The 19,199-nt window shown below is 43.8% G+C and overlaps 1 protein-coding gene across 8 annotated transcripts in view; it reads right to left on the bottom strand.

Moving 5' to 3' along the window:
* Window positions 1-19,199, bottom strand: part of LOC148323097 (homeobox protein PKNOX1-like) — a 131,047-nt gene that overhangs the window by 75,047 nt on the left and 36,801 nt on the right. For 7 of the 8 annotated variants that reach the window (XM_088314289.1, XM_088314294.1, XM_088314291.1 and 4 more), the window contains exon 4: window positions 11,074-11,245. The exons of the other annotated variant lie outside the window; for it this stretch is intronic. In XM_088314289.1, the coding sequence (XP_088170415.1) occupies window positions 11,074-11,245 (172 nt within the window). The remainder of the gene's footprint in view (window positions 1-11,073; window positions 11,246-19,199) is intronic. 8 annotated transcript variants of the gene reach the window in all.

Raw genomic sequence — 19,199 nt, 5'->3', positions numbered from 1 at the left:
ACAAAAATGCAAGGGGAAGTTTTATTTATTTATCTTTATTCAACTAATTAGAAATGGTAAAACCAATCCATCAATCAATACATCGTTTATATAATGTAGTTATCTTGGAAAACTGCTACATCAAGGCTTTCTGTTAAAAGGTGATAAGACAAAAGGTTTTAATTTTTCTTTGTAGGGTTTGGACTGGACCTGGGTCTTGTGTCACACTAGAATAGTTAACTCTGCCACTGAGCAGCAGGTGAATCCTAGCCATCCATCCATTATCTGCTGCTCACTAGGGTCACACGCGCGCTGAAGCCAATCCCAGCTATCTTTGGGCAGTTGCAGGGCACACATAGACAAAAAAGTATCCGTGCTAACACTTATACCTTGGGGCAATTTAGGGTGTCCAATCAACCTGCCATGCATGTTTTTACCACTACTGTAATATAATGTATACTCCCATCAGGATAACTTCAATAAGTTGAAGCGGAAGGTCAATGGGTTCACTGTAAAATATGATGTTACCATGTAAAGACACCTTTTGTTCATTCTATGATGCCCAAGTAAGCAATATGGTATATTTTGGAAAAGTGCACAAAAAATTTTAATTTTTTCACAACAGTGCATAAAGTAATTCTTCAGTGTGGTCTTGTGCGTGAATCAGCAGGATTCTAGCACAGTTTAGCTGCAGGCACAGCGAAGCAAACAGCTCCTAAGTTGTGGTAATCACACGTTTCTCGAACGTATCACGATGTAACATGGAGGCTTTTGTTCACCATTCAGATATGTATAATTGGTCATTTCATGAAACAATGAATAATAATGATGATGATGAATAAAACATTCAATTTGCATACGCCTTTCAAGACCCTCAAAGACACTGAACATCAATAAAAGCAATTAAAACCAAACTGCTCAAAGTAAGACAAATTAGAAAATAAAATAATTAGAATTATAATAACAAAAAACAAATACAATAAAATAGACAAGATGCTGTCAGAGTTATTAGGTGATCTTAAAGAGGTTGGTTTTAAGTTTTAATTTGAAGATGGTGCGTTGCGGAGGTCAGGTGGCAGAGAGTTCCAAAGCTGGGTACTGAGTTGGTTAGGTGTAACAGTCAAGGGAATCAAGGAGGATGATCTGAGGGCACGGACTGATAATGTTCAGTAGGTCAGACAGGTTGGGAGGGGCAAGGTTATGCATGGCTTTGAAGGTACAAAGGAGCAGTTAAAATTGGATCGGGAATTTGATGGGAAGCCAGTGAAGTTGTTAGTGAACGGAGGAAATGTGATGAGATGAGGGTGTACTTGTGATGAGACGAGCAGCTGAGTTTTGTACCAGTTGAACTTTATGGAGGGACTTATGGGCGAGGCTGAAGAGGAGAGAGTTGCAGTAATCAAGACGGGAGGTGACAAGGCTAAGGACCAGGATAGAAGCGGATGAGGGGGAAAGGGAAGGTCGGAGTCGACTGATATACATGCGCAGAAGTAGGGTAATGTTATTGATATGTTTATGGAAAGATTAGAGTGCGGTCTAGGAGACACCCAGACTCTTGACCTGAGGGCAGGGGTAAACAATGGAGTGGCCAACGGGAATGGGAAAACTGCCTTTCAAGACCCTCAAGGACACTCTACATCAATAAAACCAAACTGCTCAAATAATAAAAACAAAAAATAATAATGATAATAAATAAATTAAAAAAAGGAGAAGAGGAATCAAAATGATGTGGTGCTGTCAGAGTAATAGGGGGCCCAGGACTGAGCCTTGGGGCACACCTGAGGTGACTGGGAGGGACTTGTATGAGAATGATTTTAGCTGGATGAACTGAATGCGGTCGTTTAAGTATGAATGGAACCAATTGAGGGCGGTGTGAGTGATGAAGTACCACATCATTCTACAATCTCTTGTGAACAATGGGCTGAGTGAACTTCATAGCAAGCTTCATGGAAGGTTTGATTTAAAGTGAAAGTTTGAAGTAAGCTAGACCCACCGTATTTTGAGTACCGTATTTTTACGGCCAAAAGACGCGCCGTATCAAAGGGCGCAGTACCAGTTGAGGGTGCTATTTCTGTATTTGATACATAGATAGAACGCACCGTATCATTGGGCGCAAACAGAACGGAGCAAACGAGCAGTCGCGATAGCGTGTTTTTAAAATGGCAGCTGGAGTTCGGTGGTACTTTATTTTAGCTTTTAACAACGTGCTGAAGTTGTCCTCATCCAAAAATGCACTAAGTCCTTGTCTTCTGTATCCAAGATAAACAGCTGGACACGTTCTCCACCAAACACGAGAGTCATTATCAGTCTGCCTCGCCGTCTCGTTGCCGCGCAGCCCCTCAGATGGGATGCCGACACAATGCCGGTGTGAGCAAGTCACTAATCAACAAACGATGTGCGGTCACGGTGTGACATCAAAACTAAAACTATCACCCCAAATCAACTGAATAGCATAAGAGTGTAGGCCCAGCAAAATTCCGCCTCCCAGCCTACCATACAATACCTTAGTTTACATGCATGCACACTAAAACAGAAGATAGCATGGCTAGCGTGGCTAGCTGTTTTTAAAAAGGCAACAGGAGCAAAACTGAGTTTGGTTGTATTTTATTGAACTATTTAACAATGTACTCACATTATTATTAATCAGTCATCATCCACAAATCCATCAAAATCGTCTTCTGTATCAGAAATAAACAGCAGGGCAAGTTCTCCCACAAACATGCCAGGTTCCCTGTCGTCATTGTCAGATTCCCCGTGTCGCTGCTGCATGCGGCTCCTCATGATGCCGGCTTTTGCTCGCAGACACGTTTGCCCATATAGGGGCATTGGGGGCTGCTTTGCACTGGGCGCGTGCCTTAGCGTTGTCATTCACGCCCATCTCCCCTCTCACATCCGCCTGCTGTCGTTAGCCACGCCCGCCATCTCTCTATATAAAGCAGTGTGCAGGCAGTTAATGTTCGCAGTCAGCCCAGAGGTGCACTTGTTGCACTTGGCCCACATAATGGGTGCTCCGCCTCAAAAGGCGCCCTGGCTTTTTTGGACGAGTTTCGGGACTTTAAAGTGCGCCTTATGGCTGCGGAAATACGGTAATAAATCAATTTTAATACCCGCATTCGTTTTTTTAACGCAAACGTCCTAGATTCATATTAAGCTTCATAGCAACGCCCAAACAATGAAAATGCTTTTGTTCGGCAATCGCCAGCATTCTCCGGGAACTACGCCACGCAAAAAACCATGAGCTTCGTCGCCATTGTAATGCATTGCTTATTGTCCGGTGAGCTGCTTAACCGAGAATGTTCTTGCGTTTTTCTGCGAAATGCCTTGGCGCTGTGAGTTCATATTCTGGGAAGCATCTGGGTGACCCAAAAAATAAATAAATAAAAAATAGGACACGTAAATGGACAAATTACGTTATGGCAAATCGAGAAAATTTCAAGCCAGTGTAGACAAGTGCTCTTTGCCACTAGCACTAATATAGAGTTGGCAAAATGGTAGGTTTGTTTACAATCCAATTTGAAAAATGAGTCGTGTGTTGCGTGTATTGTTGACAGCTTGTGTGTGACTGACGGCTGTGATTGCTGAATGAGTACTATGTGCGTGTGTGTGGGGGTGTGTGCGCGTGTGTGTGCTGTAAGGCAGGTCACTTTCTTCTTTGTCTGTGGCGTAATGACAGTTCTTGCTCGATATCTGGCAAGTCTCTCTTTCTCTTATCTTTGACAAAGGGTGCTCATGGTATAAATGTTCAATTTGCTCTATTTTCTCATGGGGCAATGTGCACATGTATGTTAATTTATTTCTTTGGAAACCAGGATTCTGTGTTATTCTAGGAGGGTGGGGGAGTGTAACGGTAAATTAAACACTTAACATTGAATGAAATTTTTTGTATTATCATTACACATCTGTTAAAAGATCTGATGTGTACTTTTAATACAGTCCCAATATCAAAAAGTGGAACATTAATTGTTCATGCTATCCATCCTATATCCGCCGCTTATCCGGGGTCGGGTCACGGAGGCAGCAGCTTCAGCAGGGAAACCCAGACTTCCCTCTCCCCAGCCACGTCTTCTCGCTCTTCCAGAGCGATACCCAGGAGTTCCCAGGCCAGCCGGGAGACAGTCTCTCCAGCGTGTCCTGGGTCGTCCTTGGGGCCTCCTGCCGGTGGGTCATGCCTGGAACACCTCACCAGGGAGGCGTCCAGGAGGCATCCCAATCAGATGCCGAAGCCACCTCATCTGGCTCCTCTCAACGCAGAGAAGCAGCAGCTCAACTGTGAGTCCCTGCCGGATGGCCGAGCTTCTCACCCTATCTCTAAGGGAAAGCCCGGACACCCTGCGGAGGAAACTCATTTTGGCCGCTTGTATCCGAGATCTTGTCCTTTCGGTCAAGACCCACAGCTCGTAACCATAGGTGAGGGTAGGAACATTGATCGACCGGAAAATTGAGAGTTTCGCCTTATGGATCAGCTCCCTCTTCACCACGACAGACAATACAGCTTCCGCATGTTCGTGTTCCCCTTACCTCAATAATGACATTGCCCCTTTTAAGTTGTATCAGCGCTTATGATTTATTTGATTTTCAATCCTTTTCTGTTGGTGAAGATAAGGGACTTTACAGTTGGAGAAACTATTGTTTGTTTGCATTCACCAGTTTAAGTATTTTCAATAAACTGCTGTGTCATTTAATTTGTGTAGGGGTGCATTATCCCATCACTTTTTAGAGTAGGATTTTGTTTTGTGCTAATTTTGTGAGTTTTATTTGTGTTTGCAATTTATTGTAACCTTTTTTCTATTCATGCCCATGTGAAAGAGCCATGTTATATTGTCACATTTGAAAGGATGTTGTTTTGTGATGATTTTGTGAGATGAGTACAACCAAAACAAAAAATCCTGTTGTCACTATTTCGACAAAGCTGTCACCATTTTGACAATACAGAGTTGAACACGACAACTAGACAAAATGCAAGTAGTGTATTTCGCATGAAAAAAAACAAACATTATTTTACACACAAAAATTGCTGAATTAAGACTGTTTTATTATTTTTTGCAAGTATTAGGTTCCATTTTCTTTTTCTTTGCAGAGCAATGACTTCATTTGAGGAACAACGCTCTTCCTATGTGGAGCATTTTATTTGCAGGTGAAAAATAAGTACAAAAAAATCAACTATTTTCAATTGAACTTATAATAATTTAAGATTATACCCAGAATCGCTCACAAACACAAAACACAACAAAATATAAATATGTAATAAAAATAAATACATAAAAAATAAATAATATGTAAAACAAGAAAATTAAGACTAAGCAAAACTAAGTGCCTCTGTTTAGAGGAGCTATATTAGTCTCTCGATCCAACACCAAAAGCAGCAGCAGTTGCATTGAGACACTGGCACCTTCATTTATGTTTTTTTCTTAGTTTTTCTCCATTCAGACCTGACCCTTTGTATTATGAATGACGTTCAAATGTGTCCAGATATAACTTTTTCCTGCTGTTAGTCAGGTTGTCTGTCTGTTTGTGCTAAGAGCGAGTCAGTCACTCGGCTCAGTGCAGTCTGAGACTAATTGACATTTAAGGTGCGGGATCTTTAAGTGAACGAGATTCGGCGGGCGTTTGATTCTCAGTTTTGCTTGTTAATGTGTATGAATGAGGCACTAAGAGTACATTTTGATCTCCAAACATCAATTCAAAACAGCATATTTTGAGCCTTGCATACATATATTTAATTATATCTTACAGAGATGGGTTACACTTGCCAAGATTTTTACACTTTGTCTGGGACACCATTTAGGCACTGGTACAATTTTGAAAAAAATGTTTAGGAACGGATATTTGGAAAGAGAGAAAAAATAAAAAAACAAACCCAACCCAAAAGGCCGTATCTCACTGAGTGACGAAGGTTTGCATGTGACCACTGAGCGAATGTTTTTTCGTCAAGGCTTCGTTTAAGGTTGCTAGTGTTCGGTCGTTCTTGAACGATTTGTTAAAAAAGAACCAATGTTTTCAGTGAAAGTGAGTGAATGGATCACTTCCACAAGTGATTTATTCTTTTCTCAGTACATTTGAGCTCAGGGACACGCATTTTGTCAATTATCGCGAACGACTAATCAGCAACCAGTGTCAGATGGAGGAGGAATTTTATTGAAAATACTGCCAGGCTATTGGCGTTCACGGAATAACTGAGGTAATTTCCCGTTGCCGAACAATTTAGTGAGTGAACGTGATGTCATTTCCCGTTATTAAACGATTCAGTGAGCAAATGTGTTGCCTTTTCTTGTTTCCGTTGCCACTGTGTTAAAATGCACCTAAAAAAGATTTAATGATTTTTTTATTTTTATTTTTTTAACTTTTATGACTTTTACTTCCCACTTGTGGGAGGGGGCATGTGAGTCGGGCAGCGGCAAGAGGCAGGGACCTTGGCGCTCTGATCCCCGGCGATAGAAACTAGCTCTTGGGACATGGAATGTCACCTCTCTGGTCAGGGAAGGAGAATGAGCTGGTGTGCGAGGCAGAGAAGTACTGACTAGACATAGTTGGGTTCACCTCCACACACAGCCTGGGCTCTGGTACCAGTCCTCTTGAGAGAGGTTGGACACTCTTCCACTCCGGACTTGCCCAAGGTGAGAGACGCCAAGCAGGTGTGGGCATACTTATTGCCCCCCGGCTTGGCGCCTGTACATTGGGGTTCACCCCGGTGGATGAGAGGGTAGCCTCCCTCCGCCTTAAAGTGGGGGGACGGGTACTGACTGCAGTCCAGAGTACCCACCCTTTTTGGAGTCTTTGGAGAGTGTGCTGGAGAGCGCTCCCCCTGGAGACTCCCTTATTCTGCTGGGGGACTTCAATGCTCACATGGGTAATGACAGTGAAACCTGGAAGGGTGTGATCAGGAGAAACAGCCACCCCAATCTGACCCCAATTGGTGTTCTGTGACTGGACTTCTGTGCTCGTCATGGATTGTCCAAAACAAACACCATGTTCAAATATAAGGGTGTCCATATGTGAACTTGGCACCAGGACACCCGAGGCCGCAGTTCGATGATCGACTTCGTAGTCGTGTCATCGGATTTTCAGCCGCATATTTTGGACACTCGGGTGAAGAGAGGGGCGTAGCTGTCAACTCACCACCTGGTGGGGGAAGATGCCGGTCCGACCCAGCAGACCCAAACGTATTGTGAGGGTCTGCTAGGAACGCTTGGCAGAATCCCCTGACAGAAAGAGTTTCAACTCCCGCCTCCGGCAGAATTTTGCCCACGTACCGGGGGAGGCAGGGGACATTGAGGCTGAGTACCATGTTTCGTGCCTCATTGTGAAGGCAAACGATCGAAGCTGTGGACGTAAGGTGGTCGGTGCCTGTCGTGGTGGCAACCCCCAAACCCGCTGGTGGACACCGGCGGTAAGGAATGCTATCAGGCTGAAGAAGGAGTCCTATAGGGCCTTTCTGGCCTGTGGGACTCCGGAGGCAGCTGACAGGTACCAACTGGCCAAGTGGAATACGGCTATGGTGGTTGCCGAGGCAAAAACTCAGGCGTGGGAGGTCAGTGAGGCCATGGAAAACGACTTCCAGACGGCTTCGAGGAAATTCTGGTCCACCATCCGGCGTCTCAGTAGAGGGAAGCAGTGCACCATTAACACTGTATAGTGGAGATAGGGTTCTGCTGACCTCAACTCGGGACGTTGTGAGTCGGTGGGGAGAATACTTCAAAGACCTCCTCAATTTCACCGACGCCTTCCTTTGAGGAAGCAGAGCTTGAGAACTCCGAGGTGGACTCACCTATCTCTGGGGCTTAAGTAACTGAGATGGTTAACAAGCTCCTCAGTGGCATGGCCGGCTGGATGAGAACCGCGCGGAGTTCCTAAAGGTTCTGGATGTTTTGGGCTGTCATGGTTGACACGCCTCTACAACATTGCTTGGACATTGGGGGACAGTGCCTCTGGATTGGCAGACCAGGGTGTTGGTCCCCCTTTTTAAGAGGGGTTTAGAGGAGGGTGTGTTCCAATTATAGAGCAATCACACTCCTCAGCCTCCCTGGTAAGGTCTACTCAGGCTGGAGAGGAGGGTTTGTCGGGAGGTTGAATCTCAGATCCAGGAGGAGCAGTGTGGTTTTCGTCCTGGGCGTGGAACATTGGACCAGCTCTACACTCTCTACAGGGTCCTTGAGGGTGCATGGGAGTTTGCCCAACCAGTCTACATGTGTTTTGTGGACTTGGAGAAGGTGTTCGTCCGTGTCCCTCTGGGAGTTCTGTGGCGTGTGCTTCGGGGTAAGGAGTAACGAGCCCCCTAATTCAGTCCCTGTACCACCGATGTCAGAGTTTGGTTTGGATTGCCGGCAGTAAATCGGATTAGTTTTCAGTGAGGTTTGGACTCCGCCAAGGCTGCCCTTTGTCACCGATTCTGTTCATAATTTTAATGGACAGAATTTCTAGGCGCAGCAAAGGCAATGAGGGGATCCAGTTTGGTGGCCTCAGTATTGCATCTCTGATTTTTGAAGATGATGTGGTACTTTTGGCTTCTTCAAGCCGTGATCTGCAACGCTCACTGGAGCGGTTCGCAGCCGAGTGTGAAGCGGTTGGGATAAAGATCAGCACCTCCAAATCTGAGACCATGGTTCTCAGTCGCAAAAGGGTGGAGTGCCCTCAACAGTCCGGGGCAGAGATCCTGCCCCAAGTGGAGGAGTTTAAGTATCTTGGGGTCTTGTTCACAAGTGAAGGGAGGATGGAGCGTGAGATCGACAGGCGGATCGGTGCAGCGTCTGCTGTGATGTGGACGCTGTATAGGTTTGTCGTGGTGAAGAGGGAGCTGAGTCAGAAGACGAAGATCTCAATTTACCAGTCGATCTACATTCCTACCCTCACCGAGGGTCACGAGCTGTGGGTCGTGACCGAAAGAACAAGATCTCGGATACAAACAGGCGAAATGAGTTTCCTCTGCAGGGTGTCCAGGCTCTCCCTCTGAGATAGGGTGAGAAGCTCGGCCATCAGGGAGGGACTCAGTGTCGAGCCGATGCCGAGTATATACCGGAAAGCCGACCAGTGGATGTCATGAGAAGAACCAGGGGATGTGAGTTGTGCTTGATATTACAGAGGGATTGAGGGGTCATAATGTGAAGTGACAATTTCTTCAACTCTTATGAACTCAGACAGTAGGTCCTGAAGAGGAAGATCATCATGGTTGGTACAGTTCAAAAGAAAAAGTCTCAGCTTCTGTTTCTTACTACAATGGCCTTGAGAATTGAAAAAAATAAAATAAAAACTCAACCCGACTTGGATATCTCATCACCAAAACAAGAGGAGGGTGTTCCTGCAGCAGCTAGGAAAGGCACTTGTAACTCAGTGAAAGAAAGAAGCATGTCCGCCACACAGAAGCCTCGGCAGCAGTTGTGAAAGCTATTCAGAATGCTGGACCTTGTGATCAACCTGAAGATCCAGTATGACAGCCACTTCCCCAGCCCGGGCAGGCAAAAGGAAGAAATTCAGTTCTGCCCTCAAAAGGACAGTGAAACACTTTCAGTTTGCGGCAGGTGGAAGTAATATATCTGCAAAGACTGTGCACTTGCATACTGCACTACATGTGTAATTAGTTTAATGAGTTACGTTATTTTTCATGTTTTTGTATTACAGTAATACCCCGGTTATCGCGGTTAATGGGGACCGAGACCACCCGCGAAAACTGAAAATCCGCGAAGTAGCGGCGCACCTTCAAAAAAAATAAAAAATAAATAAATAAAATACTTATATATACTTCGCACCTATATATATATATATATATAATATATATATATATATATATATATATAGGTGCAAAGTAGTGGCGCACCTTCAAAAATGCTTAAAAAAAAAAAAAAAAAAAATATATATATATATATATATATATATATACGGGTAGAGAGAGAGAGAGTGAAATTCATGTTATAACAAAAAAAAATATATTATTAAAACTTATTATTTTTTTTATTCCCTAGCCATTATTTTTGTATTTATTCAATTACCTCTTTTTGTACTTATTTATTTACTTCGACTTTTACCTGCTGGTACGCCGTCCGGTGTGCCCTGTGAAATTAAAGGTGACATTTTTCATTTATTTATTTATTCATTCATAACTGACAGCCTCGCGCTCCCCTCATGCGCGGGCGGAAGGTGTTCCTCTTCGGCTTAACTACCACGCACGCCGACCGGTCTCCTCCGGAGCTCTCGCACGAAACGAAATGTCGCCGCGCGAGTGCCCGGGCGGAAGTTGTTCCTCTTCGGCTTAACTGCCACGCACGCCGGCCGGTCTCCTCCGGAGCTCTCGCACGGAGCGAAATGTCGCCCCGCTAGTGCCCGGGCGGAAGTTGTTCCTCTTCGGCTTTACTGCCACGCACGCCGGCCGGTCTCCTCCGGAGCTCTCGCACGGAGCGAAATGTCGCCCCGCTAGTGCCCGAGCGGAAGTTGTTCCTCTTCGGCTTAACTGCCACGCACGCCGGCCTCCTCCGGAGCTCTGGTACGGTCCGAACCGCGCGAAACGTCGCCCCAAATCGTGTCCGGGGGAACGTGCTCTTCTTCGTCCACTCTCTTCTTCGTCCACTCTCCTCTTCGGCGCACGCCGGCCGTCTAACCGCTCCAGCGCCCCCTCGTGCCGCTCGGCGAAACTACAATGCCCCCGAATATTTTTTAGACCAGCGAAGCTCTGAAGCTGCGAAAGGTGAACCGCGAAGTAGCGGGGTATTACTGTATACAATTCTTTGATTGTTCAATGGAGGAAAAAAAACTAAACTACAGTAATTGGAATGAATAGAAATGCCTTCAAAAACTTGTTTTTGCATAGTTTTTTTCTTTTCCAAAACCATACAAATACAAGTGAAGAAGGAAAATTTGGGTATTCATACATATTGTGGTGAAGGACAAGTTGTTTTTTATAAATGAAATAAATAAATAAAAAATAAAAATAAATGAAAAAATTGGTGTTTAAAATTCAAATAAGCTACTTATACCATCCTTATGGAATGATCTACTCCTACAACTGCATTTGCACTGAACCTGCCTGACTAAAATAAAGAAAGGTTTGAAGCCAAAGAGGCAATATAAAGCTGGGTTATCATTGTTGGTCAAAGGATTTAAGCTCACCAAGTTGTCGAGTTCAGGGTCTTCACTAAAAAAGGGCTTTCCGTCCTTCTCCTGAGAGCGGACAAAATTCTCAATGTCCACATCAAAGCTTGCAGAGGTGATGCATTCAGAACTAAGAGTCGACAGCTCACACTTCTCAAACAGCAGAGCCAACAAAGGGAACAGCGGATGTCTGCAAAAGCAAAATATATGGGTTATTTTTACATAATAACAATCAAGACATACCCAGCTGAATTGCAACACATTTTACTTACTGTATTTTACTGTATTTAAATTATTGATAATCATCCATCCATTAATCCATTGTCTACTGCTTATCTGGGGAAGGGTCACTGGGGCAAGAACTTTAGCAGAGAAGCCCAGACTCCGGTCCCCCAAGCTACTTCTTCCAGCTCTTCCAGGGGAATCCCAAGGCGTTTCCAGGCCAACCTGGAGACAGCCTCCGCAGTGTGTCCTGGGTTGTCCTCGGACAATAAAGCTACTTATTGCTCGCACTGGGACATGTCAGGAACACCTCACCAGGGAGGCGTCCAAGAGGCATCCCCTCTAGCTCCACTTGACTGCAGCTCCCGGAGACTGAACTTCTCACCATCTCTAAGGGAGCGCACGGACGCCCTGCGTAGGGAACCCATTTTGGCCCATTTCAATCTCATTCTTTCTGTCACGACCCACAGCTCGTGACCATAGGTGAGGGTAGGAATGTAGAATGACTGGTAAATCGAGAGCTTCACCTCTTGGCTCAGCTTCTTCTGCACCACATATTTGAGCCTTTTCCATGAAAACTATCGCAGATTCATGTTAGGTCCATCTTTTTGTTGAGAAAGTATGGTCCAGCTCAATGTTGAAACGGTGAACCACTTTGAGAGTCAATGTTTCAATCACCAGATTTTACTGCTAATAGTATTGAAAACATACTGCAGAGATAAGCTACTTGATCGAGATTTGTGCTGTTGATTATGTGATTATGCGTGAATGTATTTTGAGTGTTGAAAAATAGCCGGTTTGACCACTTCCTCTTTGTGAGATGCCAACACATCCATGTAATTAAGAGCCTTTTACACCCTTAACATGAACATTATTTTCAAAGATAGTTTTCAATATGTCAATGCAACACAATACCGTTAAATCAAGGCATACGATGTCCATAATGTTAAAAGAATTACGTTTGGTTCATTTCCATGAGCTACTTCCAATGATTTACTACTGTACTTACTGTACGATTCTCACGAAAAGACTTTAGTACGTTGAATCGAAAGTTCAATGGGTTCAGTGCAAAATACGATGTTAATATTTGAAAAATAAAAAACAACAACTTTTTTTTCCCCAAAAATTAACTGTCGAACGTTGGATTCAGTTTTATTGGAAACACACGTTAAATAAAATAGATTGATTAATTATTTCACAAGAGTTGTATGGACTACTTTGTTAGTGTATTCTTACATGCGAGTCAACAGGATTTGAAAGGAGCAGTTCAGCTCCAGGCAATAAGCATTTTGTAAAGTGAACCATGATCATTTGATGGTATCTATCATGCCTTGAAAGTCACGAGTATAACTGTTCACCAGCGTTAATTATTTTTTAAATTTAATTAAAAATTGTCATTTGTACTAGTTTTTTAACTGAATATCTTTGTATGAAGGTCATGAAGCTGTTCAAGTGTGATAATATTAATAATAATAATAAATTATACTATAATAATGAATTATACTGTATTATTATTATTATTATCAGAGCAGCGACTGCTACAAGGTCATTATTGTTTCTGTATGAATTATTAATATTAATATGCAGTGATGACACAGCCATGGATGAGACTTGACGCTGCTTGGACTGTCTTCGGGGGAATTTGTGAATGAGAAGCCAAGATGCCAGCAACGGAGCAGAGTGGCGAGAAAAAAATTTAAAAACTAAATTGCTCAGAAGTAGACATCACTAGTATTCGTATGCCGAACATTTATTCTGCATGAGTATTTGCTATGAAAAGGCAATAAAAAAAATGGTGACATTCTATTTATTTAAATCAGTTTTTATTGTTGCCTTTGTAATCAACCAGTGGAAATGTCCTCCTTATTTATGACATCATACAAGAATTTACATATTAAAATATACGGGGTGGGGATGCAAACAGTAGGTAAACAATATTATTACATGGGTGAAATTTGTAACAAGATGAATGTTTGTTTCCTGTTTTCTTAATAAACACAGTATTATATAGGTTTTGTCTTTTTTTAATATATCTTTTATACCTACTTTTGATCCCCTAGTATATTTACAGTTGAGGTATTCCAATAATTTCAAGAGAGAGAAAATGCCATGGGGAATGCTGATGATATTGCTGGAGCTGGGCTGATTTGCTCAAAGAATGTAGACGCTACAAGAGAAAATTAAAATGGTTGTTTAGACAAGTGTTATATGATCACAAGTATGCATTGGAAATGGCTCACTGTATACTGCTACACTGCTAACGGACTCCTTACTGGGACAGACACCTGTCAAATTATTTTAATTATAATCTGGTGCATATAAAACAGGGACATTTCATACCATCTCTAGATTTCTATTATAATTTATGCATACAACCAAGTAAAAAAAAAACCCACTTCTAGCTACAAGCTTACAGTGGCGGACCGTGTATTTCGCACGTAGGCCTTCAGTGAAGTCATATTTAGTCCGACTTGAATAAATCCCCCTTATATTACCATCATTTATGAAACTACAACTGGAGAAATAATATACAGAAAGACACTTACACACTACTGAGTGTTGGACGACCTAGCTTCTCTTGAAAGATCCGTCTTGAAACAGGCCTCGCAAGTGTATCTGCAATAAAATCCAAACTTTTCCCTCCTCGGCCATTATGCTTGCGAAAAAGCAAGAAATCATTGCACATTTTCGAACGGTCGCCATTTACGACTTCTGGGTGTGTTGATCCTGCGTTGCGCTGGCCCCTCACAAAACGCGTTTATCACCTTCAGCGTAAGGCCAGCGAGAAGGCTCACTGGAACCAAATTGTGATCAGATTGGCAATCTCAACTTTCTATCAACTCTGGAAGCTCATAGTCTTTGACAGAAAAGATGCCCGCACAATTGTATCTGAAGGCCTCGGACGAATAGTGCGTGCTTCAGTATTGTGAAATCTGCCTGGCAACACAAGCTAGCTGAATTCTGATTGGATAAAAACTCACTACAAATACAACACTAAGATATAATATGACATCAAAGTGAAGAATGTGATCATGATTTCTTGATTATGTGAGGCCAGCAGAGAAGGCCTTGACGATCCAGCACTGCAAGCATAGTATACTGTACATGTGAATAGTTAACATTTTCAGCACAAAATCATGAGTACAATGGCATTTTCAATTAATAAAATATGCTTAGACGATGAACCTCATTCCTCTCGTCACTATCTTTCAATAAATGAAATACATAAATTATTAATTAAATAAATGAATAGTTATACAGATTTATTAACTTTACTTTAATTTAATTTGTAATTTAATTAATGAATGACATTTATTTCTTTAATTCAACATTTAATTAAAAAATGAAACATTTCATTAATAAATGACAATTTTAATTAAACATTTCATGTTATATTTATTTATTTAATTTTGGCACTTTCTGTCTTCCGTACGTATGTCCGTCCGTGTGTGCGTGCATGTCCGCGCGTGTATGTATGGGTGCGAGTACGTGTGTGCGTGCGTGTGCGTGCGTGTGCATTTGTGTTAAACTGGGTATAAACGAAGGAATCAGTATGGAAATGTGATCTGTATGCATGGTGTGCGCTAGCATCACCATAGTCATGTTGTCCCATCCTAATTGACGGAGCCGCTCAGTCACATTTTCCAAGGCAAATACCACTGCTGACAAAAGAACACAAAAGTTCAAGTTCTGTTCACATATGACAAGAAACATCTTGATCATAAAGACTTTTGGAACTGTTCTGCAGACTGATGAGGAGAGTATAACATTTCTGAAGGCATGTGACATTACATCTGGTGTAAAAATCACATTTGATAAAAATAAAATAAAGTAATGATTAAAAAATATACAAAAACATGTAGTCAACAAACATGGTGGTGGCAGTGCAATATTTGTGGGCTTTGCAACTTCAGGACATGAACACAGTACAATATGAGTTCAATTGTACAGTATATTTCATAACAGTTGTTATAGCAGCTGTTACAAAGCGCTTTACACGGAGTAAAACACAAAGTAGCAATAAAGAAAAAGATAAGAAAAAGGTGGCCTTTATTAGTGCCACAATGGGGAAATTTGCCGTGTTACAGCAGCAAAGATATAGGTCACACAGTGATGGCAGGTTAATATAGCCGTTAATGTAGAACATTAGCAGCAAACATTCAGAAAAAGCAAACCTATGCGAAATTACTCAGTATATACGTATATACACAAATCCCCCATGTATTTACACTTACATCCCTCAATATATGCAAGTGTAAGGAAACACTCCGAATGTCTGTCCATGGTAAAGAGGGGAAATAAATAAAAATGCTGCCATGATAAAAAATACTGCAATGATAAAAAGTACAACAATGATAAAAATGCTGCAATGGTAAACAAAAAACAGCATTGGTCAAAATAAGTACACCATTGAATAAAAGAGCAGGAGTAGGGTGTATTGTGTCTGAAAAATTGCATTAATGCCCGCCCGTTTGTAGAGTCGACCCAATGTTCTTGTTAAACAGTCTGACAGCAGCCCGCAGGAAGGTGCAGTCATATCTCTCCTTTGCACGGAGGGTGTAACAGTCTAATATGGAAGGAGCTGTGGAATGCGGTAAGAGTGTTGAGCCAAAGCTCGGTAGGGAAATCTTCAGGCTCCATAGATTGTAAACTAACTGGCCTAATGTCATCTTCTCCGAGTATTGTGTGCTAGCTAATTTCACGCTAATTTATATCACACCATATGGAAAGTGCTTTGTTACAGCTCCGGCTGTAATTAAATGCACTGTATAAATAAATTTGTATTGTATTATTGTAGGCACGGTGGCCGACAGGTTAGCACACAATGCGGAGGTTGTAAGTTCGATTCCGGCTCCGGCCTTCCTGTGTGGACTTTGCATGTTCTCCCCGTGCCTGTGTGGGTTTCCTCCGGTTTCCTCCCACATTCCAAAAAAAAAAAAAAAATGCATGGCAGGTTGATCGGACACTCTTAATTGCCCCTAGGTATGAGTGTGAGTGCGGATGGTTGTTTGTTCTATGTGTGCCCTGCAATGGGCTGGCAGCCAGTTCACGGCGTGCCCCGCCTACTGCCCGAAGATAGCTGGGATAGGCTCCAGCATCCCCCGCGACCATAGAGAGGAGACGCGGTCCAGACAATGGGTGGGTGTGGGGTGTATTATTGTATTGTCCTGTAAGGGTGCGCCTGATTGTCCAGCATTGATGACAGTTTCGCCATCATCCTCCTGCTCCCCACTGAGTCCACAGAGTCGACGGCGCAGCCCAGAACCAAGCTGGCCCTCCTCACCAGTTTTTCCAGCCTATTTTGTCCCGGCCCAAGATGCCGCCTGCCCAGGAGGCCACTCCATAGAAAATGACCGATGCAACCACAGAGTCATAGAAGTTCCTGAGGAATCTCCCCTGAATCGCAAAAGACCTCAGCCGCCTGACTAGGAAGAAGTCTGCTCTGACTGTTGCTAAAGAGAGCATTTGTTTTGTCGCTCCAGTCCAGTTTATTGTTCAGATGAACACCCAGGGGCTTGTAAGTTGACACTCTCAACGTCCATTCCCTGGATATTCACTGATGCAGGTAGAGCGTACAGAAGCCTGCAGAAATCCACCACCAGCTCTTTGGATTTCCCAGCATTGCTCTCCACCACCAGCTCTTTGGATTTCCCAGCATTGATCTGGAGGCGGTTCTGTTGACACCAGTTCACAAAACCCTGAGTAAGTTCTCTGCACTACCAATCGTCTCCCTTAGTGAGAGCGATCAGAGAACTTCTGTAGGTGACAGGTAGGGGTGTTGTATTTGTAGTCCGAGGTTTAGAGGGTGAATAGAAAGTGCGCCGAAACAGTTCCCTGCGGTGACCCCGGACTGCAGAGAAGCACATCAGACACACAGTCCTGTGTTCTCACGTACTGTGGCCGGTTTGTGAGGTAGTCGTGGATCCATCTGTTGAGGTGGTGGGCCACTACCGCCTGCTCCAGCTTGTCTCTAGGGTGGGCTAGATGGTGTTGAAAGCACTGGAGAAATAAAAGAACATGATCCTCACAGTGTTCCCCACCTTTTCCAGGTGGGAGAGTGAAGTGTGGAGGAACGTAGATGATTATATCATCCACAGAGATGCCAGACAGGTATGCAAACTGGACTGGGTCCACTGAGGAGCTCAAGGGGGGGCCACAGATGGTAGAGGACCAATCTCTCCAGGGTCTTCATCAGATGAGACATCAGCGCCACTGGTCTGAAGCTGTTGAGCTCCTTCGGATGGGGGTCTTTGGCACCGGGACCAGGCAGAATGTTTTCCACAGATGGGGGACTTTGCCCAGCTTCAAGCTCAGGTTGAACATGTGCTGGACAATTCCTCACAGCTGGTCTGCACAGGATTTGAGGAGCTGGGATCTAATCCCATCTGGAGACGCTGCCTTCCTCATCTTAATCTTCCTCAGCTGGTTCTTCACCTGTCGTTCGCAGCAGGAGGGGTTGGTGGGGGCTGCAGCAGGAGCGACTGAGCGGGGGCGGGCATCTGATCAAACCTATTGAAAAATAGGTTCAACTCATTTGCCCACTGAAAGTTCCCCCACGTCTGGGTCTTTGGTTGTCCATGGCCTCAGATGGTCTTCAGGCCCCTCCAGACATACCTGGCATTATTCTGCTACAGCAGTTCCTCCATCCTAATCCTATAGGACTTTTTCACCTCTCTGATCCTCCTTCTCAGCTAGCATTCTCTTCAGCTCCTTCTTGTCGCCTGACACAAAAGGCCTCTTTTTCTCCTTCAGGAGTCCGGTGTGATCCAGGGTTTGTTGTTGGAGAAAAATCTTACTGTCCTGGTGTGTATGGTATTCTCCATGCAGAAATAAATATAGTCTGTAACTGTGTCCGTTAGAACATTGATGTCTTTCCAGTGGGCTTCGCTGAATACTTCCTACACAGTTGTGTTGAAACTGTCCTTTAAGGCCTCCTCGGCTTCTCCAGACCATCTCGGAACTCTGCGTGTCACAGCTGGCTGCCTGCGGACCAGAGGTTTGTACACAGGCAGGAGAGTCACCAAGTTGTGATTAGCTTTGCCCAATGAGGGGAGGGACAGTCATGTGTACGCCTCCTTGGTGTTGGCATGGAAAGAACCAATATTTTGTTGTCTCTGGTGTGGCAGATGACATATTGTGTGAACAAAGGCAGAGAGGGGGAAGGAGAGGCTTGATTGAAGTCAACAGAGGTGATGAGCAGCGTGTTTGGGTCCTGTCTTTGTAGCCTGCTCACAGCTCTGGTCAGTACGTCACAGGCGGACTCATTGTTAGCAGAAGGAGTAACGTACACCGCCACTGCGATCATATGACTGAACTCCTGCGGGATGCAGTACGGTCGCATGCGAACAGATAGCAGCTCAATGTCCCGACTGCAAAGCTGCTCCTTAATAAGTGATGTGCCCAGGCTTACACCATCTATCATTCACAAACACAGCCAGCCCTCCTCCTTTCCTATTACCATTCTCCACAGCATCCTGTCCGCACGTACTTGGAAGCCGTCCAATTCAACGACAGCGTTAGCTCTGTTAGTCACGACTCCGTGAACATAAGCAAGCTGGCCTCTGGGATATTCCTCTCGTGCCGGGTTACCGCCGTTAGCGCGTCCATCTTATTGTGTAGTGATCTAGCATTCATTAGCACGGAGTGCTAACAGCTGATCTTGCGAATACACGATGGGTCTGTAGTTCAGATTTACGTCTCCCGACACGATCGCGCAAAAACAGCCACCAACAGCATCAAAATTACAGTAAGTTGGATGTCCATTTCTGGGATGAGGGAAAATAAGGTAAAATGAGGTAAAATAAATAAATAAGTTAAGAAAAGGTAAAACCATACGAAAATGGCTCAACGGTAAGTCGAAGCTGCTGAAACAGGCTGCTACTCGCCCAGTGCCGCAAGCAGAATAAAGAACAAAGAATGAC

This window comes from Idiotropiscis lumnitzeri, chromosome 14, assembly GCF_059441095.1.
Source record: "Idiotropiscis lumnitzeri isolate Australia: NSW breed Sydney's pygmy pipehorse chromosome 14, RoL_Ilum_1.0, whole genome shotgun sequence".
In the NCBI taxonomy this organism is placed as follows: Eukaryota; Metazoa; Chordata; class Actinopteri; order Syngnathiformes; family Syngnathidae; genus Idiotropiscis; species Idiotropiscis lumnitzeri.
This window is presented reverse-complemented; position numbering and strand designations above follow the sequence as displayed.